This window comes from Solanum dulcamara, chromosome 7 (genome assembly GCF_947179165.1).
Source record: "Solanum dulcamara chromosome 7, daSolDulc1.2, whole genome shotgun sequence".
Lineage (NCBI taxonomy): Eukaryota > Viridiplantae > Streptophyta > Magnoliopsida > Solanales > Solanaceae > Solanum > Solanum dulcamara.
In genome coordinates, this window is record NC_077243.1 from 16,009,594 (window position 1) to 16,034,919 (window position 25,326).

Sequence of the window (25,326 nt, forward strand, 5' to 3'; positions counted from 1 at the left end):
TGCTAAATGTGAGATTTTTGGACTTGTAGTCCAAACCCCTGAAGGTGTAAAACTAGTTGATTATAAATGGGTTTTTGTGCGTAAACGAAATGAGAGAAATAAATTTGTAAGATACAAGGCACGCCTTGTTGCACAAGGATTCTATCAAAAAAACGGGGTCAACTATGAAGAAACATATCTCCCTGTTATGAATGAAATAACTTTTTGATATCTCATTAGTTTAGTTGTACATAAAAATCTTGAAATACATCTAATAGATGTAGCTACAACTTACCTTTATGGTTCACTTGATAATGAAATTTACTTGAAAATTCTAGAAGGATTAAAATTGCTTGAAACATGTACTAAGTCTCGGGAGATGTACTCAATCAAATTACAAAGATCATTATATGATCTGAAACAATCAGGGCGTATGTGGTATAATCGCATTAGTGAATATTTGATAAATGAAGGTTATATAAATGATGTCATTTGTCCATGTGTTTTCATTAAGAAAACGAAATCAGAATTTGTTATACGCGCCGTTATGTTGATTGTATGTGTGCTATGAATGTCATTTCTGTTTTACAACACCTTATTCCATTATGTCTTATCTATTATTTTACAACACTTCCCCTTGGATATTTATGTAAAAGAAAAATTCTCTTTTCAATTCTCTCTCTCTTACAACGTTCATTTTCACTTTATTATTTTAGTTTAGTTTATAACAAATTCAATAATTAAGGATGCATCAATTTATTTATTATTTAGAGAAAGAAAGGAAAAAATAAAATCATGAAAAGGGTAGTATAGTAAACAGCCACTGCTTTAGGGTTCATAATTGATCATCTCATATAAATTTTCGTCTCTGTCTTCTTCACTCCATTACTAAAGTTCTTGACATCTACATTTTTTGAGGTGACCTCTTTTTACCATTGCTTAATCTTTGCAAAAAGGAACAATCTTTATACTTCAAGATTCATGTTTTGATACAACCCTTTGTTACTCATTGCATAAAATTTTACTGGGTTTTTTCATACTTTGATTTATGCACATTTATCATGTTTTCGATTTGAACTTTATATATATAGTATCAAGTTAATTTTGAAATATATATATGTATATTAAAGATGTAATCTTTGTTAAACTTAGTTGTATTTGGTATCCAAATGTTGGATCTGCATATTGCACGGTATATTTGGGATGAGGGTTTATGGAGTCTATTGTTGATTCTGTTTACCTGACTGAGTTCCGTGTTTTACTTTTGAGAGGAACAGGTTGCAGAGTTTTTGGTATACCATTTTGCTGGAAAAATGTCAGGGTGAGTGGATATCAACTTTATTGTCAATTTCAGTTAGTTTACTTGATTGTATGTGTTGCTATGAATGTCATTTCTGTTTGTTATGATCTTGAGACAACTATTTCATCAGCTTTACCAGTAGTTTTCGCAGCTTAGTGTGCAATTATGTTTGTATGTGTAGTAGTTACTGTTATCCCGTATTCGAGTGCTATTTGAACTGTTCTTTTATAATTACGTTCCTGTGTTTGCGAGGAGTCTTTAGTTTGGTTAGAGATTTGTATGCCAATGTAGGGAATAAGTGTGCTGTTTAGACAATCTCTAGTTTCAGGGAGTTTGTTACAAATTGTTGAGTATTTGAATGAACGTTGTCCAAATACAATGGAATTAATATATTGGGACAGTTGATTGATTGTAGTACACAAGACTATATACAATTGTAACATGTTTTGAGATGTCAGAAAACAAGAAAAAAGAGTGTGTTGACCTTATTAGTTTGTAGTTGTTCTATAAGGAGCTTCAGAAGAACACATTTAGCAGAACCTTGTAGGACTTTGCTGCATTGCTATGTTGATTGCTTGAAGCAGATCCAAATACCACTTGCCTGATAAAACTCCATAGTTTACTACAAACCACCGAAAAACATGCTATCACTACCCCAAATATAGAAGTGAAAGGTATAGCAAGTCTTTTATCCATAGGTTGGCCCTGAAATGAGTGACGACTAGTGATGTTGATAGACAAGACACCGTTATTCTTCACAATGTTTGTCTTGGAGAAAATGGGCTTATTTTGGGGTTTAGTTTTATGGCAATGTAGCGAGTTTGGTGAAATGTTTTATTTGTTGAAGTATGTAGATGAAAAGTGAGGTCCTTTTTCAATGAACAAATGGGAAATTCCCAGTGTAGGAACCTATTAAGCATTGATAATGACTTGAGATGGTCATCAATTCTCTGGGAAATTCTTTTGTTTCCTTCTCCTTTTCCTTCTCTGCCCTCCTCCCTCTTTTCCAGCCTTCAGTATCATCTCTTTATCTGTCTCCTTCGTCATCTTACATGAATATCTTGAGATCGCCCTCCATCTTTTTATGTAGTAGATTTAAAATTTAAACAGGAAATAGAATGGCTCACCACGAAGGTTTTAGTTTATATGGAGCAGCATTCCTTTCCTTGTTTCCGGAAAATTGTAGAATGACCCGTAGATAACAGTTCTCACCTGGTATCAGATGTTTTACTTGTCATGTCAACATTTTAGTTTAGTCCAAAATTATGAGAATCATCTTATGTTTTGGAACTTCAAGTCAAGGGAGGTATTTCTGTTCCCTGGAAACCATCCATTGGAGTTGGTATCTTAAGTTAAGCTCTCTCCCTAGTTTCCCTTTCAGTTTGCCTTTGCTGAAAACTGGACTTTGTTTTTTTCACTTTTCTTCCATTATTTATGCCACAATGGATAGTAATCTGTCAATTAATTTTGTTCGTTTAGTTTTCTGCTACCTTTAACTTTTGCTAGAGGGTACTCTACTTAATATTCCCTTTGACTGTAGAGAGGATGTTGCTGTTGCTGTTGCCGAGGCTCCTGCTCCAGCACTTGGAGAGCCCATGGACATCATGACTGCTTTGCAGCTGGTGCTGAGGAAGTCTAGAGCTCATGGAGGCCTCTCTCGGGGACTACATGAAGGTGCAAAGGTGATTGAGAAGCATGCTGCACAGCTTTGTGTGTTAGCAGAGGACTGTGACCAGCCAGATTATGTCAAATTGGTCAAAGCACTCTGTGCTGATCACAATGTCAGTTTGATTACGGTACCGAATGCAAAAACTCTTGGCGAATGGGCTGGTGTAAGTTTATTTGAGATTGCTACTTGCTACTTTTTAGCTCCAAGTCTCTCTCAGTTACTCTCTGCCACTCTTACCTTTTGATTTCGAAAATGAACTGGAATGTGTGTACAATGAAGGTCCTTCTTACCAATAAACCTACCGATTGTCTAGTGGTACGACCACAACACGTGATGTTGTGTAGGTTAGGAACACGCCTTGCTGAGACAATAGCTTGTTATTTAAGTGGAGAAGGGTAGAGGGGCAGGCACGTTATTCACTGAGTTTCGAATTGTGCGCTATTAGTTATCAAAAGATAGACCTATTGGTTGTTTTCAAAAGAGTTGGCTGCATAGGAGGGTGATAATTATTAACTTCCTGACTTCTCTTGATGTGCATTTTCATCATCTGAATACAAACTTTGTGTCTTTTTTTCCTTCAAAATTCTTATATTTGGAATCTGTTTACAGTTGTGTAAGATCGATTCTGAAGGGAAAGCAAGAAAGGTGGTCGGCTGTGGCTGTGTTGTTGTTAAGGTATATCCATGAACTGCTGCGTATCATAATCTCTTTCTAGCATGTATGTATATAATATGGTTCTATATCTTCCTACTGTTAAAGGAATTTTTCTTAGGCTAGATATCTTTCTTGAAAATGGTGAAATATGAATAGAAACTGATAAGTTGTAAAATGAGAAGATGTTTCATCATAGTTAATCTTCTGATCATTTTGCAGGATTATGGAGAAGAGACTGAGGGTCTTCATATTGTCCAAGAGTACGTGAAGTCCCATTAAATTCGCACTTATCTCCCTACCAAAATGATAATCAACAAGACATTAGTTCTGCAGTTGATTTTCAGTTTTTAAGATTAGGTTGAATTTTGAAACTCTTTAAGCCTAGTGTCCTTCCAGTTTTGTTTACTCGTCTGAAAAGAATATTGATTTACTAGTTGGAAATCGGAAACTCTCTTCTGGTTTATATGTTATGCTGTTCTTTTAGTTTGATGATAACCTTCAAGAGATTTTAGGTATATAGATTGACAGTATATAATAATTATACTATAAAAGTGCAATTAAATTGGATATTGCGGATTTTATTTTAGGTTGCTATGAAAAGTCTTAAAATTTTCTTTTAAACGACTGGTTTAAATAAAATCCATCTATGGTTTCTTAAAGTTGGCACAAATTTTTATTTAGACACCTTAATTAGGCTTTGTTTATTTTAGATATCTTAGATCTTGTTATATCATTTTGACACTCTTTTTATATTTTCAAAATCTGTCTAAGTGCGTACATTCAAATGCCTCCTATTATGTGGAAAAATAAACGAATCACTATGTAACACGTGGACCAAACCCCACGCCCCACCCCTCTTCTTCTTCTTATGCCCTCTTTCCCTTCTCGTTCTTTTCTACCAAAAAGGCAAGAACAAGAACAGGGGTTAATTCACAAAATAAAATAAATTGAAAGAATAACTTAAATTCTATCAAATCGAGAAGTTTTTATGACATTTGAAATAAGTTGATTTCTAGTGTTGCTTTGATTGGGATTTATAATGACAAATAAGTAAAAGAGATTTTTTTTATTTTTTTCAAGTGGAGGTTCTTTATTTCTTTTTTTGTTCCCTTGAAATCAGTTTTATTTCTTAATTTCAATGGAGAAAGTAAAAATATCAATCATTTTTTTCATTTGAAAGAAGTTGATTTCTTTTTTTGTATCCTTGCAATTTGTTTTGTTTCTTAAAATGAAGCAAGATGTAAATTTGATTTTCAAAGAAGATGAAAGAATAAAGAATGTAACCTAGTAAAATTTGTAGAATTTTTAAAAAAGTTGTGTGGTGATGGAGAGTGGTGGAAGGCGGAGAAGATGGAAGGGAGAAAGAGTGATGAAGAAGAAGGAGAAAAAAATATTTATAAAAAATAAAGTCTCTCACGCGCTCAAAATTCGTGCAGCACACGTGCTAAGCTGAGTAAGCGAAAAGTGTCAAAATGACACAACGAGGCTTGACATGAGGTATCTAAAATGAACAAAGCTTAATTAAGATGTCTAAGTGAAACTTGGTGCCAATTTTAGGTGGCCACCGATGGGTTTAGCCTTTAAATAATGGCAAAACTACCGTGATGCAATATTCGGTGGTGAAGGCGAAGCATGAATGTAATGATATACAAATTTTATCTATAGTTTCAAATAATTATGTATCATACCATTTATTAAGAATTTTCTATCATATATTAAGAAAAATACACCTAAATACATGTATTTTTGCTATCAAATACACTAAAATAAAAAGAGAGGTGAGTGAGATATTCATGTAGTCCAGATAAATGTGAATCACACTAGATATACATTAGATATATGTATTTGGTGTGATTCATATGTATATGGGATACTAGATACAAGGGAGAGTAGCCAACAAGATGGGAGAGAGGGTCCATTTCGATACAGTGTATTTAGAACAAATTACACCTAATTTTGACTCATATATCCTGAGATATATGTATCTGGTAAGATTCGTACTATTGCAAACTAGAATATATCTAAATAATTAACTCCTAAACTAGTAAAATAATAAATACATTATACATTTAGTTTCAAAAATTATTGTACTCCCGCAATCTTAGCAACATAAGTATTATCTTTGGGTGTAAACATAGACATCGTGAATGTCATCTTCTCAATGCAAGTAAGCAGAGCAAGAGACAAAATAGAGATAGCAATTAAGAACCAATTCAAACAAGAGTATTTTTGTACTTCCTTTCATTACCTAAAAGACTAGCTCATGTGGTTTTCATGCTCGACTTTAATGAGAACCTTGCAACCAAATAATTCTCCTCACCTTGCTTAGCATGAATCTTCTCAAAATGTACCTTAGCTAGAATGCAGTTGATTTGTTATAACAAATACCTACTTAATGAGGTTTGTTTCACTTGTAAAAGGCCTCATAGTAGTAATAGTTGGTTGGGACCAAATTGGATTTCTCATCATTAGATTGTTTGTCCAGTAACCTCATAATAAGTATAACCACCTTCAAGGTAGACAAATATACTTGGCAAGGGGAGGGAGAGGGAAAACCAACGGGAAAGAAACAAAATGATTGTAGGTATGTTTAGGGCATTGTTTCTTGGTTGTAAGAAAGCAGACTACTGGTTCTTTCTGCAGAAGAATAATAATGTGACTCAAGGTCCTTAAGGCTAGCAGCTGCCTCCTCTCCAATTCTAGATAACATGCATTCTGTTTTTTCAGTCTGTTTGGTAAATTCTTCTGTTCTCTGCTCCACGTGATCATTTAGGGATGCAAATCCTGAAAACATAGCTGTTTGCTTCAACTCCGATACCAACTTAAGCAGTGAATCAGCTGCGTGAACCTGTCATTCATTGCATCCAATACATTATATGAGATAATAGGAGAAAAGTTGTTTTTGAAAGTTTGAGATGCAAGCACAATTTAATAGCTTAAAATCTTTGCATCAGCTTAAAAAGGTTAAAATGACATCAAGTCTTGCTTATAGCAGAAACACAAGAAGCTATGTCAAGGATAATAGATGAATAGCACTCACAAGAAGGCACTGAAGCTATGAGAAGAGTCGGAGAGAGGATCACACTTATAGCCTAAATGCTTCGCTCAAATTGGAGATTACGTTTTCATTAAAAAAAAAACAACTTATGCTCTTTGTCAGTTTGAGAAATCAAGTATCAACTATACAAAAAGAAGTTGATAATGAGTGAAAAAAACTAAATCACAGAACCACTTTAAAATGGCGATGACCTTTGTTTTTGCAATATGTAAGTTCAAGTCAGAGAGCAACTTTTCATACATGAATATTGTCAATTTGCTAATACAAAATGTATTCCACTCATATGCAGATTCACATGTAATTTAATTGAAACCTCACCATCCTAGATGCACGCATCTCCATCATAAATGCTTCTTGTGAATTTCTGACTGGTGGATCATTGACCTATTATAACCAGTTATCATCAAGTGGAGAAAAATACATTAACCATCTGCAAGAATATAAGCAAATATATCTCCTAGTTTCACTTTTAAGAGTTTGAATCTAGCATAATGGCCTTAAAATCAGCAACGGAACAAACGAGCAACAAAAGAGGTGTTCAAGACAAACAAAGATATAGACTTCTTCACTTTTCTCCATATCATGTCATCTCAAAGTTTAATCCATTAATTGTTTACGTTCTCCGTAGAAGTAAGTTAAGTTCATATATGATAATAGAGCAAATTTCATTTGAAACCTACGAATTTCGTTCCCAAATTAACTCTCACATATTAGAGATATCAACAATGATTCCTACGACAACAACATACCCAATAATCTCACAGTCGAAATTTTTAAAAATATAAATTTATACCAAGGGTAATTTGTAACTGTAATGGGCGATCTGTATTTAGTACCGGAAATGGGGGCATACCCGTGCAGCGTTAACAATGAAGCCATAGTTATCAACGATATTCCCAATATCAGCATCCACTCTCTGCAGTAAGCTCTTCTGCTTTTGAGCTGCGGCGGCGGCGGCGGCAGCAGTTGGTCCGCCTCCTCCAACATTTGCTCCTTTATTCATTGTGGGTTGAAACCTAACTACTTTTTTAAATCAAAAATCGCAATACTCAAATTTAACAGAGAGCAGGGGAATAGAAATACAGTGGATTTTTATGCTTAGCTACCTCAACGTGCTGCTACAAATCAAGCCTATTCTACTAATTTCTTATTTTCTTGCACACGGAGAAATACCCACAAGTCACATTTTATATTACTACCTACGTCCCATATATATTAAAAATATTTATCTCATATTACTTGATCACTTACTAAATTAAGATGAAATTAATTATATTTTTCTTATTTTATCCCTACAATTAATATGACTTTGAAGGTAAACAATTCTCAATACTAGCTATTTCTATACTCTATGTATATTGCATTGATATAAACAAGGGCAAAATGATAAAGTCTTTCGATGTATTAATGATTTTTTAATCTACCATGTAAAGTGGAAATTGCTCATCAAATATGAGACAGAGGTAGTACCATGATTTGATGTGATTATGTAATTTTTTTAATCTTTGTTTATTATTTTATTTTATCATTTGCCCTTTTTTATATTGTGATATCACATAATTATGAAAAACGATACAATATATCCAACATTATTTGTATCAAAATAATATTTGATACAATATAATATAATATAATACGATACATTATGAAATAATATATATCGATCATCCAAACAAGTAGTCATTGTATTTGAATATGAATAGAGATATTATTTCATATTTTGCAAATAATTCTTTCTTTACTTCACCAACATCCAGTAATTGCAAATACTGATGACCAAAGTATTTATAAATACCGCGTTCTATATTTACAGCTACTGAAATATTACAAGTGCAGTATTTATGGTCTGTCGTAGAGTAAAGCTCAATTAACAAATTCATGACCATCTTCAAATGTCATATTGAAATTCCATTTAATTGTCCTTTGTATATATTGTTAGAATTATATATATAGGAGATCTCAATTTATGAAATAAAAAATGAATAATAAGCTCACATAGTGATGCAAAGCTTCATGTCCCATGGTACTATGCTGAGAGACAACTAGATATAGTGGGGTTGGGAAATAGCTAAAACCCCATGCTTCATAAAACTTGAAGAAAGCATTTTAGACCAATAACAAGCAAGGTCCAATCCTATTTTCTACAGTGACAACCATTTATCCCAAAACATAGTAGTTGACTACCTATGAGTATGTATGAAATAAGCCTAGTCATCTTCTTCAGTCTCTTCATCATCGTCATCGTTTTCACCATACGTCCATCCATCCCCGACATCATCCCGTTCCTCTTCTGTTTCTTCACTATCTTCTTCATTGTAGTTCTCTTCTTTAAGCGGCCAAGGCTTCTTCGATATACTTAGATTGGCTTGAGAAGCACTAGATGAGCTTTTGCGTGCAACTTTTAAAGGTGGCTGCTTTAAACTTGGTTTTGGCCTGATCTGTTTTTGAATTCTTCCGTTTCCACGTCTTGCAGCATATGCATCCTGATCACTGCCTTCATCCATCTCATTGTCAGCAGTGGATTGAGCATTTCTCGCGTTCTCCTCTGGGAAATGACCAGGGTGCATGTTCCTTAAATGAAGATTCAGCTTGTATTCATGGATGTAAGATTTGTCACAACCTTCATACGGACAGCTGTAAGGGCGGTCAGATGATGATGAGCCATAAGCTGCTGAAGAAGATTTCGGAGTCTTCACCGGCTTCTCCACAGGTGGGGTATACTTTGGTGTATGTGCATGTGCATCTGATGTGTTCTACATGATGAAAAGATTTTAAATTGTAATCAAATCCAGCTTCAAGTGCTACGTTAGAAGATGCAAACCAAGGTGCATCTACATGTGATATCTCTTCAGGAGACAATTAGCTTAAACATCTAGTAAATCATTAAAGGAAACTGTCAACACAAACATCACAAAGGGATCTATTTAGTGATGCATGAAGTGACACAGGACATTAATTCCTGCATAACTACTGTCTTTTCTGGTAAGTCCTGGTTATGAAGTCAACTTCTATTCTGCGCAGTATACTTAAAGGGCCATGAAGCCAACCACTGACAGGACGATAAAAATTCTATCTACACATTCATATCGAGGAAAAGATTACACATTGAAAATCATCTTTTTCCTTTAAAGATCTTTGATGAGGCAATGAAGGGGGAACATGGGGCAGCGAAGGGTGGTGGTTAATATGCAACATACAAAATATCTCCAGCAAGAATATTGGAATTTATGGGCAAAGAAAATCTCAAGATAAATATACTCAAAGAAAGTAAATACATGTGCATGTGAAATCTAAGTTCAGTTAGGTTTACAAAGAGGAATTGGCCCAAATAATGTTAAGAATCCAAAGTTGGGAAGAAACAACAAGTGATTATTGATGAAACATTTAGGACATATAGCACCTTGTTTGCGATCAAAGAGAGCAAAAGTTTAAGTTTGTATTAGTATATCATGGTCAAGACAAGGACGGTAGAGCAAATTGCAAACCTTCTGGTGAGTAGATGAAATATGATTTTTAAGCTTGTACTCATGCGCATATCGCTTTCCACATTCTGGATATGGGCAGATATGATAGTTCTCCTGGGAGTGTGTTTTCATGTGTGATCTTAAGTTGAAATCCAGTGAGAATGCCTGCATTGATGTCGGGAATCCGTGAAATTGAAGCACAATAAGAAGCAGAAGCTTCATAAAAACATATACATACAAGCATGTCTGTGTTCCTTCACATTTATCCCGAACAGAACAAGAAACAAGATGGAATTCCTACAGTAACAGAAAGTATTTGGGAACATTTTTTTGATGGCCAAGATATCCTGAGGGCCATCTGGAGCACAGTTTAAAACTTGGTGGATAATAGGCCATACGCTACCCCTCTCCATTTAAATACCAAGCTTTTATCAAATTATCTGTGACTGGGTTCAGACTCATGATGTGGGTCTAATTCATACTACATGTGTTGCTCTCTTATCAGTAAACCATAGCCCTCGGCCAGAAAGAATTTGGAAACACAAATTAGGGTTATACAAACACTTTGCTGTTTTCAGCTTTTTTGAGTGTTTGACTGGTCAACTTAAAGTCATTTTGTGTTTAAAATAAGCCTCAATAAATAATTGAGTTTGTTTGGATGGACTTATTTTAAGCAGCTTATAAGTTGAAAACAGCTTATAAGTCAAAAAAAATAAGTTGGGTTGCACCTACTTTTTTTTTTATAACTTATAAGCAGTTTCCAACTTATAAGTTACTTAAAATAAGTCCATCCAAACAGGCTCTAATTCTTTTGGAGTTGTGGGACATAGAGGCCCATCATAGGGTGCCTAGTGAGAAGCGAACCTTGCATCTTTTGCATAAAAGAAAGTTTCCACTTTGTTTTTGTTTATCAGGGTTTCTTCTCTTTATTTTATTATTTCCTTTTTCTTTAGTTTTTTGGCAGAGAGAACAGACAGGCTACTCCCCACTCAGCCATGGAGCTGCCAGGAAAGTGCACAATCACACATGTTGTATTTGTTCTTCGCTAAATTACTATGTATCAATATATGTGAACCTATTTGACTGGGCGCAAAATTAAAGAAATAAATGGAAACTTTAGGAACTCGTGGTCTTAAACAAGTAATAACATTTGTATGGTTATTTACCATAACAAGGGGCGAAGCTACACCTTAGCAAGGGTGGTAGATGAACAACCTTCGTCGGAAATTTTTTGCGAGTATACATATTAAATATCAATACTTTTGGATATATACTAATTGTTGAACACCCTTGACCTAGCAAAGAAAGATAACTCAATGGTTAAGGTTGTTCAAAGCTGCCTTAGTGGCCTGGGTTCGAGCCTAGACTTAGGTGTTTTGTTTAATTTTTTTAGTTCCGTTTTTTAACTTAAAAAAGAGAACAAAACATCAGTTTATTTTTTTACTTTCCCTAAAGTATGAATACTCTTGACGAAAATCCTGGCTCCACCACTGAATATAACTCTACCAAGAGAGTGCTTCTTTACGTTTGATCCTATGTACTGATAGAAAGGAAGCTATAAGTAATGCAACTATGAATCTTATGAATTCTTCCCATTCAGAATCCCCCTCCAATCGACGCCAATAACCACACACCCCTCCCATTGTCCCCCCTCCCCCCACCCACTAGTTCTTCCTTCACTCTCACCCCCCCCCCTCCCCCCCAAATGTCTTTCCCAAGACTCGTCTCCTCCCTCTTTTCTTCTTCCTTCCCCTAAGAACCCCCTACTACCCACCATCGGTCACAGTGGTGGCGTGGAGGTTATCCCTGATTGAATGAATTCTACTACGTCCATGTGTGCAGCTGCTAGGGAATAAAGGGTGGTGTCACATGGTGTTTTTAAAGATGAGGAAATGGCATGAAACTGAAAGGGGTGAAGGTTGGGAGGCGTGTATGGTGTAGCGACAGTGAAAACGGATTGTGTGACTGAGAGTGAGTGTAAATGTTTTTGTTGCTGGAGATTCCACAGTTTATGGAAGGAAACTGGTGATTTTGTTTTTTTAGGTGGGGTCTGGTGGTTGTGGTTTCAGATGCCATGAAGGAATTTTGGTCGCTGTTTACATGGTGATGAGTCGCTGAGGATGAAGGTGAGGGAGGTGATTTCAGAGGTTGAAGGTGGCTCTTGGAGTGGTGATTTGAAGGTGCACTAGTGGAGCAACGGTGGACGGAGGAGAAGGGTGGTGGCGACAGAAGGAGGAAGAAGGAGAAGGTGGTGGCAGGCACTGACAGCAATAGTGGAAGGGTGGTGGCGGAAATGGAGAGAAAAATGTGGATTTTTAAGGAAAAAATATAACAATTATTTTGGGATTGATTTAGAAAGAGACCATTCTTTTTGGAACAAACTAAAAAAGAAATAGGGTCACATAAACTAGAACGAAGGGACTACTATTTTCCATTTCAGACAAACATTGAGCACTTTGCAGTGCTTAGGAACCATTCTTGACATTCCAATTTCCAATACGCATCTAAAATCCACATAGCCAATGTTGACAATGTGATGGTTTACATAGTGTGCTTACAGAAGATATATCCTCAAATCATCGAGAAGTTGTTAATAGTTTCTTCCGAAATTCCCACTACAATTATAACTAATATTGGTATTGAAAAATGTCACATATATCACCAATATATGAAAGTTAAAGAATGTAGAAATCTCATTTATATACAAGAGTAAAAGATTGCATTATTATTATAACAGCTGCATTAGAAGCAAAATGTACACCGGGACAAGTATTTGGATAGCAGATGGATTATTACCTTACCACAGCCTTCATGTGGACACACATAGTCTCTTTCTCCAGTGTGAATAAGAAAGTGTCGTTTTAGCTTGGAACTATCCAAAAATTTCTGCAAAAAAATACAAGGATGCAATTATAGACCTGCAATAGAATCACAAAGTAAAAAAAAAACAAAAAAAAAAAACAATAAAGGAAGCATATGCTTGAACTTGCAAATCATAGGAATAAAAGGACTTGTTTTTTTCTTCACCCTAAACAGTTTGACAAACTAAAAATCCAATCATGCATGATTAGCACACACTTAAATCTATCGTCTCGCTTGCTTTTATGCCACCAATAAGACTATTGGTTTTTTTTATGGTAATCTAAAAGATTCACCAACACACTATGCATCGACTCCTATTTTGCGCAAGACTCCTTCGATGCTCAATCTCTTCAGTCCAACAGAAAATCAAACAATGCTCTGAAAAATAGTTACCTAAAGTGAAAGTCTTGGTTTAGCATCATACCTTTTTAAAAGAAGAAATGTACCCACTCCATCCCAAATGATTTACCCCTGAACCTCTTCTTCAATTCCCTAAAGCAGTGTCTACTGACCAAAAATTGACACTATTATACATTTACCCTTGATGGCACTGAATGGAATCTCCACTCCAATTCTTTTTTCCTTCCGTTTGTTTATTCCACAATCCACATTCAAACAAACTTTTGGGATCTCTCATTCTCACTAGGAACAACCATTTCAACTGTTATTAGTTTTATTTATTTCTTGGCCTTTTGGCTAAGATAAATTAGTGATAGTCTAATTACATTTATTTGTTTTTATTAACTATGGTGTCTTCGTTAGCTTGCTCGCACCTTGACTACTCTACCAGGTATCTACATCCTCACCAAGGTTTACAACTATTATTAGTTTTGTTCTTCCCATTCTTCACTTTCTTTGAGATGCTTCCATTTTTGGCCAAACAAACAACATAAAATATTTTAATTTTCTTTATAGTAGGAATGACCTTTCTCCTAGCAAAATCATCCATGGAATAGTTTTCACCAGATCAAACATCATAGTAGAGTTATAGATGGACAGTTTAGGGGAAACCATGATAAAATGGCTGCTTCTCTGAAGTCTGAACGAGTGAGAACAAGCAAAAAGGTGGACAATCAGCATGGAGGGAGTAAGTTTTAATGAGAGACTGTTTCTCGACAAGAGAAGACAGAACTTAGTTATTTGCATAAAACACGTTGAGGACTATTTTATGCAAAAAGAAGTTTGATATGACAAATGTAAAAGCGGACTTTTCCCTGAAAAGTAAGCTTTAAAGTCTCACATTCCAATGCTATTGAATAACGAGAACTGTGTCAATGAGACATCCCATCTGAATATTCTAGAATTGTGTTGCTGAGCTCCAAAGATCCTTAACATCTCGGGTTCTAATCTCCCTGGAAGCAGGGTAACTTCACTTACAGTTAATTCTCCCTTAAAGTGATAACTTTTTGTAAGGTGGTGTCCGAGCAAGCTCTAATGTGATAACTTTATAACCAAGAAGTTGTACACTATCCCACTTAACCAAAAAAAAAAAAAAAAAAAAGAGGAACAAACTACATTGATGGGAATTATTATACTAAAGTATGCTAAAGATCATCTGCATGAAATATGAAATTTCTCAGTCTGTCACGTAAACAATGAAATTTCTAAAAACTCCATTTCTTTCACTGAAAGATAACTCAACATCACAAGAAAGATCTTTGACTCTTCTCAATTCCCTACTTGATAATGAGTAATCCTTGAGATTGAAGTGTAGTAGCAGCTGTTGTACAAACCTAACTGGTTTTCTTTTTTCCCCATTACAACAACATACTCAGAATGATCCCACATGGTGGTGGGTGGGGTGTACACAAACCTTACCTCTTCCTCGTGTAAGATAGAGAGGCTCTTTTCTAGCAAAATCTGAGGCTCAAAATGGTTGAAGACAGTTCAGCAGTAAATGAAACAATGCATTCCCAAAATATAACTTCAGTGAACTTTTGTTTGATAAGTCATAGTGTAATACAAATGCTCAGCCAAGCAATATTTATTACGAAAATATCTTATGAGCTCAAGGAGAACCTATGGTATCTTGAGAAGCAGATTTCTAGAAGGAAGCACTACATGAACAAAGGTAATATAGTTGCGTAAAAAAATGAATTCCATGTGCCCATCTCTTTCTCCCCCCAATCAACCCTGCCGGAGTCCGGAGGATAATGTCATGAAAGCAAAATAAGTAAAATAGATGGTAGAATCAATAGAATGAAATAATCAAGCTCATCCTGATGCTCTAAAGCATTTAGTGCAGTCTCAATGCAAAGACAATAAACTCTTACCTTTCCACAACCCTCATAGTGGCACACATACTGCCTCTCCCCGTGGATGTGAGAATGCTTCCTCAACGCCCCAGCATCAATAAATGTCTTTCCACAACCTTCATAGCTACAAAGAAAAAGAACTTCAGTAGTTGACTCTGGTTCTGACACAGGTACTCCTGGCTCTTTTGGCTTCTCCTTCAGAGCTTTTAATGTGGCCTCTGATAAACAAAATAGACAGGGAGGAATATAAAGTCAAATTCAATGTACAACCCAAAAGCCACAGCATATGATTTAGCATTTGAAAATCCAAAAAAGATAGGAAAAATAATGAATATAAGATTAATCAACACAGGACTATCCGAAAGATGTATAGGAGCTTTCAGAATTCAGAACTTACCATTTACCCACTTTAAGATGTAGCACTTCCCACCAGTTGCTACAACATCTTGTGGGACCCTGGGATAAAAATGATGTTAGTAAAATAACTAAAACATGGTAGGAGTTATAAAGAAAACACATGGCTAAAAACACTCTCATCAGTCGGTGACTAATGACAGATCCTCTGAGATAATTAAAGGATAGGTTATAGAAATCAAACATGTGTCTAACCTACTAAAAGTTCAGGCAAGTTATAGAATGTTAGCAATACAAGGAACACGATCCAATGCGATTTTCTAGTTTATAATTTGTAATCACTCCTCCAGTCCTCCCTAACATGATTGTGAACTGATAAGTTAACTTGGAGCTAAAGAAGCAATTTGTCCTGTGGTCTCTATTGCAGCTTTTAATGGCTGAATTCTAGGTCCTAACCGTCTCCTGATGAAAAATACCCACCGAAGACGTTGCAAATTCGAGGTTGCAAAACAACTGATTCATACTAAATCACATCATCTTTCTCTTGACTAGAAAGACTTCCCTTTTAGCATCTTTACAATTTTTCCCATCTGAGCTTCATAACAAATAGTCAGTCCAATGTACGGATAATGGAGGAGAGTTGTGGTAGGTTAACTGTCACATAAAAATATTCCAACTATGATGAATTCTTTGAATACTGAGATCTAATAGAGTGGAACAGATATAACGGATTTATGCAGCCAATCGGGACTAATTTGTGATTGAGGCTTAGTTGATTGATACTATCCTTGGATAATCATAAATCTATTACTATTTCCTCCATAAATGCCCCATCACAGTCAAATTTACACCCAGTAAGACAGAAGATGAAGCTATCAGATCCTAAACATGATAAAACTATCCCCATAACTCCACCAAAAGCACATTACTGAGACCGACATTGAAAAAAGCGTTCTTTTAATCAAATTCGGTTCATTCTGACAAACTTCTTATTAAAAACTAGCGCAAAGCATGCCCCGTCACGTTACAAACAAATGCCTATCCTTTAACTTCTACCTCATACCTCTAAGTCTCTAATTTGAAAGAAAGAAAACAAGAAGCAAATTCAATTCATAGATATTATTGCTTGTGCACCGCTCCGATAGAGCACTACAAAGGAGCTTCGAGTAGTGAAAAGGTAAAAGATGAACATATGCAACTCATGGTGTATCCCATCAACTAGACCACAATCCCAGGAGATTGGACTCAGATAACTGAATCTCCAGTATCTATCCCCGCTCCATTTCGGTCCTTAAACCAACAGAAATCCTTCTCGCCTCTTCTATCCCATGCTCATGAGTACCATGTTTTGCCATACTCAAACAGGCAGATGAATTTTAACAGAAAAAAAGTATAATTGAACAAATGATTAATACGGAATTGAGATTAATTTTGAACTGTTTAGCTTACCATTCCTTGAACCATTTGGAAGCAGGAGCTTTGGACTTGTATATAGGGCGTCTTTCAAACAGATGGTGAGTCATCTGAGTTTCCATCTCCTCCTTAATCGGTGAACTGCAATTTCTTTTGAGTTTAATTTTCACGATTAGGTTTAGGGTTTGAGTTCATTGTTTGCGGGGGAAATTTATTGTTATTTTTGGGCTCCGACAAGTTAAAGGAGAGAAGTGAATCCGCCATTGTAGCGGCTCTCCCAGAATCCGACTCATGTCGGGTAGAGTGTAATCAACCCGAATAATAAATGGCAACTAATTTTTTTTGCCGAAAAAAAGTTGATAATAATATCTTTGTGTGAAATTTATAATTGGACTAATATATAATCGTGCCCTTTTAACTTTTCAAATAATATTTATGTCCTTTAATTTGTAATTTGTATAAGTAGATACTTAAATAAGTAGATATATGCGTCCTACGTGACAATTCAAATTATATGTGGTGTCCTTCGTGCATTATGTCACATAAAATGTGTGTTTAGTTGTTCAATTCTATACAAATTTAAGCACATGCTTGTGCACGCCCAAAATTGAAGAACATATATGTCAACAAGGTCAAGTTAAATAATTTTGTTAATATATTATGCCTTTATAATAATTTGCTTAATAGTTTAGCTCAACCACAACATATTGACCCATTGAAAAGAAACCTAAAGTTACATGATTTCTTATTTAGATACCTAAATTTAGGATTGTTTCGATTGAACATTCAACCTATTTAAAAGTTGTCTAATTAGACATTCTTTTGAAAATCACCAAAAAGTTAAGGAGAGTCTAATACACTCGCCAATGAAATAATGAAGTAACCAATTAACTTATTACATGTTGTAATTTTTGGTCAGAAAATATTAAAAGATTACAAGAAAAAGAGAAAAAGAAAAATTGTTTAAACTTATTTTTTTTAAAAGATATTCCAGTATTGAAAGAAAAAAAAATCTGAAAAACTCATTCTCATTCATAGGAGTCCCTCCTTACCAAAAAAAAAAAGTGGTGATGCTCAAATTTGATTCTCTTTTCAATGGACATTTTTTTAGATCGAATAATTTTAATTTTAAATAAAATATGTTTTGATAAATGAGAGGAAGGGAGAGAAAAAAAAGTGACTACAGTGGTGTATCTTTATTTTTTTTTGTTGAATAGTAACGGTATTTTTCAAATCTAAAAAATAAAGAAAATGATAATGAAAAGAAATATTTAACTTACAAATTATTTTTAAGTAAAATTTTTTATTAAAAATTAGAAAATAGAAAGCAACAATTGGAATTCGGAGAAAGACTTTGACCCTCTTCCAAACCTTTTTTTTCATTTATTTAATTAAAAAATGTTAATGAAAGAGAAATAATTAAAGTTTTGCCAAACTCAAAAAAACAAAAAATTTATAACACCCCGTATTTTTGAGGTAATAGACTTAGTAAGTTGAAGATTTTCGAATCGATTTGCCCGTTTACGATTGTCCATTAAGACAATAATAAAAAATTAATCCGTGCCACGGTACAGGATATTTGCCGATGGATGGAGTTGTTAGTAATTTGCATTACTAAGATATTTAGAACAACAATTTGGAGAACTTGATAAGAAACAACAAAGTTTAAAGAATATTTTTGAAATAAAAAACTTAAAATCAGTAAAAAAAAATAGAATCTAAAACAGATCAGAAATAGTATAGAAAATATTTTTCTCAAAAAAGAAAATCGAATTCACTTAATGCACAATGTCTCCTAAGAAAATTATTCTCTTCAAATACCCGAATTTAATGAAATATATTCACCCATGACAGAACGATTTTACTCACCATTTAACAACAATAAAGTTACTAGAATTTATTTGTGTAGAAAAAGAAGAAGTTCAGAAAATTCGTTGTTAGAAATAAGAAAAAAGACAACAAAGAATATTATGAACATGTACCCTTCAGAAAAGTCATAACCCTGCAAAATAGTCACAACCTTCATTTTATATTCACACCTTTTAAAATTTATCATTTTCATTCACACCTTTTAAAACCCGACTGTGTGTGCGAAATCGAGTTATAGAGGGATAAGTGAAAGATAGTAAAAAATGGTAGCTTAGAAAAGTCAAAAAAACAAAAGCAAAAGCAACAACTTTTGAAAAAGCAAGCTAGCAAAATTTTCAAAAGTTGACAGCAAAACGCGTATAAAAAGTTGGCAGAAAAATTAACCCGTAGAAATTTTTTGCGCGTTTTTGTTTTCTATAAATAGAGGGTCTTTTGCTTCAAATTATTCAGACAAAGTGAGAGAAAAAAATACAAAGAGAGTTATACACCAAGAAAAATATTGTAGTCTTGAATGTCCTCTTTAGTAGTTGTTCCTTTTACAAGAGAGAAATTTTAATTGTTGTTTTCTCCTTGTATTTGAAAGCAGTGTACTCTCATATTATCATAGTAAAATTCTTTTACCCCGTGGTTTTTCTCCTCTATCTATTTGAGGGGTTTCCACGTAAAATTCTCGTGTTCAATTTATTTTCATTATTTATTATTATATCAAATTTAGTTGTGGTGCTTTCTCCCCCCAATAGTGGTATCAGAGCCAAATTGACTGTTCTCTTTAGTAGTTGTTCATTTTACAAGAGAGAAGTTTTAATTGTTGTTTTCTCCTTGTATTTGAGAACAGTGTACTCAAATATTATCATAGTAAAATTCTTTGACCCCATGATTTTTTCCCTCTGATATCAATGAAAGACAGTGTTACATTCCGTATTTTTGCATTTTGGATTATTCGTAAGCTAACGATTATAAATTCAAGGACTTTTAATTTTGAATTTTAAAAGGACATGATTTGTTGTAGATGCCAAGTTATATGAATAATTTATGTGTAGTAAAATACATCTCAAGAAGGACCCTTAAGCCAAATCAAAATAGAAGCCATCAAATATGTTTTTCTTAAAGTCACGTTTCGGGTAAGCTAACTTCGGGAGGCCATAACCTCTTTATAATTTGAGAATTTGGGAAAACTCTCAAAATGAAAGTTGTAGATAATTGAAATATCTTTTCAACCATAGGTCATAGGACGAAATGTGATATCGGAGTAATAAGATATAGACGTTTTAAGTCTGACAGGCCTAACAAAATAGTGAATTCGGCCCAACCCAATTCTAATTCGGGTCAGGCCCAATACCCACGAAATTAATCTAAATTTTATCTCTTCCTTCATAGTTTAGACTAAGAAAATATCCAGAAAAATTTTCAGAGAGAGAGAGAGGGAAGTTCTTGAGAGAAAAACCAAATCCGACCAAAATTCGAGTCTCGAAATCCGAAGCTCATGAAGAGAAAATTGTTGTACGTCGCGTTGACTTCAATTTGAGCTAGAAATCAGCCAATAAGGAGAAGATTTTATGTGGTTGCTGCAAATTTAAGGTAATATTAAAGTCTCCTTTTCATTGTTAACAAGTTTAGTTAGAGTTTTAACGGATTAGAACGGAGAAAATAGTGTTATAAACTAGTTGGTGATTTGTTGAGATTTATGGGTTGAAGGGTTGTTTTAGGTAGCTTAAATAGATGGAATTAGCTTAGTGATGATGTATAATAATGGTTGATATTGTTTTGATATTGTTGATGAGTTGTTGTTCTTGAATTTGGGGGGAAAAAGTGTATGAAGATTGTGAATGTTCAAACCCATTTTCGGAATTGAGTAGCTGGTAGTAATTCTGGAATATCTCATTGTGTAGACCTTCGATTTTAGATATTAAATATGTTTTGGAAAGCTAATACAGTACCTACAACTCTTATGTTTATGTCTTAGTCTATATCTACTGTTATTATGTCGAAAACTGAGGATGAATCATAAGACAAATTCTGTCCAGATTCTGGATTGAAAAATCTTTCATGTATAGCTGTTCGTATTTTGATGATATCTCTTTGTAGAAAATGATTTTTAAGTTGACTAAGATTCTCATGTTCAATTTATTTTCATTATTTATTATTATATCAAATTTAGTTGTGGTGCTTTCTCCCCCAATAGTGGTATCAGAGCCAAGTTGACTGTCCTCTTTAGTAGTTGTTCATTTTACAAGAGAGAAGTTTTAATTGTTGTTTTCTCCTTGTATTTGAGAACAGTGTACTCAAATATTATCATAGTAAAATTCTTTGACCCCATGATTTTTTCCCTCTGATACCAATGAAAGACAGTGTTACATTCCGTATTTTTGCATTTTAGATTATTCGTAAGGTAACGATTATAAATTCATTCGATTTTAGATATTAAATATGTTTTGGAAAGCTAATACACGTACCTATAACTCTTATGTTTATATCTTAGTCTATATCTACTGTTATTATGTCGAAAACTGAGGATGAATCATAAGACAAATTCTGTCCAGATTCTGGATTGAAAAATCCTTCATGTATAGTTGTTCGTATTTTGATGATATCTCTTTGTAGAAAATTATTTTTGAGTTGATTATTTTTGCATTGGAAACTTAAGACAAAGATCTAAATGTTTCATGAAGGTCATAAAGTCCAGTTTTGCCGTTTGCATTTTCAAAATACGTATGGTACTTGACTTTCCGAATTTACTGCTTTGGTAACATGAGTCAGGTGGAAATATTGTAGGCTTATTGTCAATAATAAATCATATTTTGTGTTAATATTTTGGATTGTTGATGTTGATTGATGATTATATGGCTGGTTTGAAAGTGGGAAAAGTGAGCGGTATAGGGGAGGTGCTGTCCAATTTTTTTTAGAAATAACCTACTAACGATAGACTACGTTTTATTCTTGTTCCTAGCTTAACCATAGTGCTTAACGTTTTAATATAAGTTGAGATAATATTGGACAACATATACGTATAAATTCTAAAGGTATGTAAAGTTAACATTTTCTTCTTTTGGCATGATCCATATGAAACGAACGAATGACATATGCTTAAATTCCAAAGAAACTCTTATTCGTAGATATACTCGAATGACTACCGTTCTTGATTTTCAAAATTTATATTGTTATGTCTTGACTCATGTGTATGATTCCAGCCATCCTAGTTGGTATAACTCATGTTGTGGTATAATTCATATTTTAGTATAATCCATAATTGGTGTGATTTATAATGACTATTGTCTTGGTTTTCAAATGATGGACTGTTTTGCTTATTCTATTAAGTCTCCGATAATGATCAAATTTCACAAGGTTGCTAATGATACCTTATTCGTGCATATTGTTATGGTATTATTCACCGAGTCCTACAATAGGCCGGGTATGTTATCATGTATGGATTTCACTACATTATTCACCGAGTCCCTTACTAGAAAGCCGGGTACGTGATATGATAATATGATATTATGATGATATGACGATATGATTATGGCACCGAGTCATATAATGGGCCGGGTACGGTATTAGTGTATACTACTCTATTCACCGAGTCCCTTGCTAGAGGGCCGGGTATGGTATATATATACATATGACGATATATTGATATAATTGTGGCACCGAGTCCCATAACGGGCCAGGTACGATATATGATGATGATATGCATGTCTTCATTTTATAAGACACAGGTACAGTGATTTATTGATTATGATACTTGACTCCTGAATCTTTATTTCAGATGTGATCTCCTTTACGATATTTTATGCTTTATATACTCGGTACATATTTCGTACTGACCTCCTTCTTCGGGGGGCTGCGTTTCATGCCCGCAGGTACAGATACTCATTTTGGAGAGCCGCCACCTTAGGATTCTACTCAACGGGTTGAAGTGCTTCATTGTCTCGGAGCCTAAACTTTTGGTACTAATCCTTATAATGTATATATTTGTGTATTTAGGGGTACGGCGGGGCCTTGTCCTATCATATGCTATTGTTAATCCTCTTAGAGGTCTGTAGACACATGAGTGGGTTGTATATAGATATTGTCCGGTGTACTAGTATGGCTTATGTTTGTGGACGTTTACATTCGGAGTGGAAGCCTTGTCGGCTTACATATTCTGTTATCTTATTTTTGTCAATTAAAACTCCCCAAGAAATAGCTGATTTTGGTATATATATAAGTGACCGTTTGAGACGACGTGCTACCCATATAAATTCTATATCGTGTTTAATTGTCGATTGATAATAGATAATATGTGTGTATACGAGTGTCCAATTCGGACACTATTCATGGCCTACGGGGCTAGGTCGTGACAGACAGTCAAAAATGGTAGCTTAGAAAAGTCAAAAAAAAACAAAAGTAAAAGCAACAACTTTTGAAAGAGCAAAACCAGCAAAATTTTCAAAAGTTGACAGCAAAACGCGTAGAAAACGTTGGCAGAAAAATTAACGCATAGAATTTTTTTTACGCGTTTTTCTTTCCTATAAATAGAGGGCCTCTTGTCCTCATTCAAATCATTCAGACAAAATGAGAGTAAAACATACAAAGAGAGTTATACACCAAGATAAATATTGTAGTCTTGAGTGTCTTATTTAGTAGTTGTTTCTTTACAAGGAAGAAGTGTTAATTGTTGTTTTCTCTCTAAATTTGAGAGAAGTGTACTCTCATATTATTATAGTAAAATCCTTCTACCCTGTGATTTTTTTCCTTTATCTGTTTGAGGGATTTTCACGTAAAATTCTCGTGTATAATTTATTTTTATTATTTATTATCATATCAAACTTTAGTTGTGATACTTCCTCCCCAATAGTGGTATCAGAGCCCTCGATTATTCTGTCTATTTTATGCGAAGGTACTATTTGTGAATAGTAAATTTTCATGAATAGTAAAATTCGGTGAAAAGTACTATTTACGTGAATAGTAAATTTTGATGACGGTACAGTTTGTCGCGATTGTTCGCAAAAATATTTAAAAATGATCTAGAAGTGTGTGAAGTAAATAACAATGTCGAGTACAATAAATTTTAAATTTGAAAAATTCAATGGGACTAATTTCTCATTGTGGAAAATGAAAATAAAAGCGATACTGAAAAAAGACAATTGCTTAGCTGCAATTGAAGGCAGACCCACAGATTTTATTGATGACAACAAGTGGAATGACATAGACAGCAACGTAGTTGCTGATCTACACTTGGCACTTGCTGATCAAGTGTTGTCTAGTGTGGCTGAAAAGCGGACGACGAAGAAAATATGAGATACTCTTACGGGATTGTATGAGACCAAGTCTTTGCATAATAAAATCTTCTTAAAAAGAAGATTGTATCATCTTCGAATGACAGAGTCCATGTCAGTAATTGAACACATCAATACTTTAAATACTCTATTTTCGTAACTTACAACGATAGGTTGCAAAATAGAGGGGGACTGAACGTGCGGAGCTTATATTTCAAAGTTTGTCTGACTCGTATGATCAACTCATCATCAACTTGACGAACAATACAGACAGTCTAGTTTTTGATGAAATTGCAGCCGCTGTCTTAGAAGAAGAAAATCAGTGCAAAAATAAGGAAGATAGACAAGCAAGTTCGCAGCAAGCTGAAACTTTGATAATGGTGGGAGGAAGACCAATGGAACGTGGCCCCAGTGGAAGTAACAATAATGGTAGATCTCAATCAAGAAGTAAGAAAAATATCAAGTGCTACAACTGTGGCAAGAAAAGGCACTTCAAAAAAGATTGTCGGTTCAAAAAAAAGAGTGAACACCCCGATCCATCAAATGTTCAAGAGAATATTACATGTACCTCGGATGATGGCGATATTTTATGTAGTGAAGCAATATCAAATAATAAAGGCAGAAAATATTTCACTAATGTCTGGATCATGGACACAAGAGCAATATGACACATGACTTTTCGGAGAGAATGGTTCCATCAATATAATCCTATCTCAGGAGGGTCTGTGTTCATGGGAGACGATCATGCTTTGGATGTTATTGGTATTGGGTCCATCAAAATAAAAATGTATGATGGCACGATACGCACTATCCAAGAGGTACGACATGTAAAAGACTTGAGGAAGAATCTATTATCTTTGGGACAATTAGATGATAATGGATCTTCATATAAGACTTATGGTGAAGTCATGAAAATATCCAAAGGAGCGCTTGTATTGATGAAAGCAGAAAAACTTGTTGCAAATCTATATGTGCTTAAAGGTGAAACATACCAAGAAGGTGAAGCATCAACTGCATCAGCAAGTTTATTTGAAGATTCAATGATGATATGGCATCGTAAGCTTGGCCATATGTTGGAACGAGGTCTGAAGATTCTTGCTGAGCAAAATCTTCATCCGGGGCTCAAAAAGGTTTCACTACCTTTTTGTGAGCATTGTGTTACTAGTAAGAAAAATAGACTGAAATTTAGTAGTT

The 25,326-nt window shown here is 34.5% G+C and overlaps 3 protein-coding genes across 4 annotated transcripts; 1 reads left to right on the forward strand and 2 right to left on the reverse strand.

Moving 5' to 3' along the window:
* Positions 1–806: 806 nt before the first annotated feature.
* Positions 807–4,085, forward strand: LOC129896461 (40S ribosomal protein S12-like). The gene is made up of 5 exons (XM_055972376.1): positions 807–897; positions 1,257–1,300; positions 2,820–3,111; positions 3,558–3,623; positions 3,822–4,085. The coding sequence occupies exons 2-5, from the start codon at positions 1,293–1,295 to the stop codon at positions 3,879–3,881; spliced, it is 426 nt and encodes a 141-aa protein (XP_055828351.1). The 5' UTR covers positions 807–897; positions 1,257–1,292; the 3' UTR covers positions 3,882–4,085.
* Positions 4,086–5,644: 1,559 nt separating this feature from the next.
* Positions 5,645–7,842, reverse strand: LOC129894338 (mediator of RNA polymerase II transcription subunit 22a-like). 2 transcript variants are annotated; one of them, XM_055969982.1, is made up of 3 exons: positions 7,514–7,842; positions 6,979–7,044; positions 5,645–6,450 (listed from the first exon to the last, which is right to left on the reverse strand). In XM_055969982.1, the coding sequence occupies exons 1-3, from the start codon at positions 7,661–7,663 to the stop codon at positions 6,193–6,195; spliced, it is 474 nt and encodes a 157-aa protein (XP_055825957.1). In that variant the 5' UTR covers positions 7,664–7,842; the 3' UTR covers positions 5,645–6,192. The 2 variants fall into 2 exon arrangements, with proteins under 2 accessions (XP_055825957.1, XP_055825958.1); XM_055969983.1 differs by lacking the exon at positions 6,979–7,044.
* Positions 7,843–8,720: 878 nt separating this feature from the next.
* LOC129894339 (zinc finger transcription factor YY1) lies at positions 8,721–17,337 on the reverse strand. Its single transcript, XM_055969984.1, has 6 exons — positions 17,045–17,337; positions 15,639–15,697; positions 15,260–15,459; positions 12,921–13,010; positions 10,146–10,289; positions 8,721–9,413 (listed from the first exon to the last, which is right to left on the reverse strand). The coding sequence occupies exons 1-6, from the start codon at positions 17,128–17,130 to the stop codon at positions 8,868–8,870; spliced, it is 1,125 nt and encodes a 374-aa protein (XP_055825959.1). The 5' UTR covers positions 17,131–17,337; the 3' UTR covers positions 8,721–8,867.
* Positions 17,338–25,326: the final 7,989 nt, after the last annotated feature.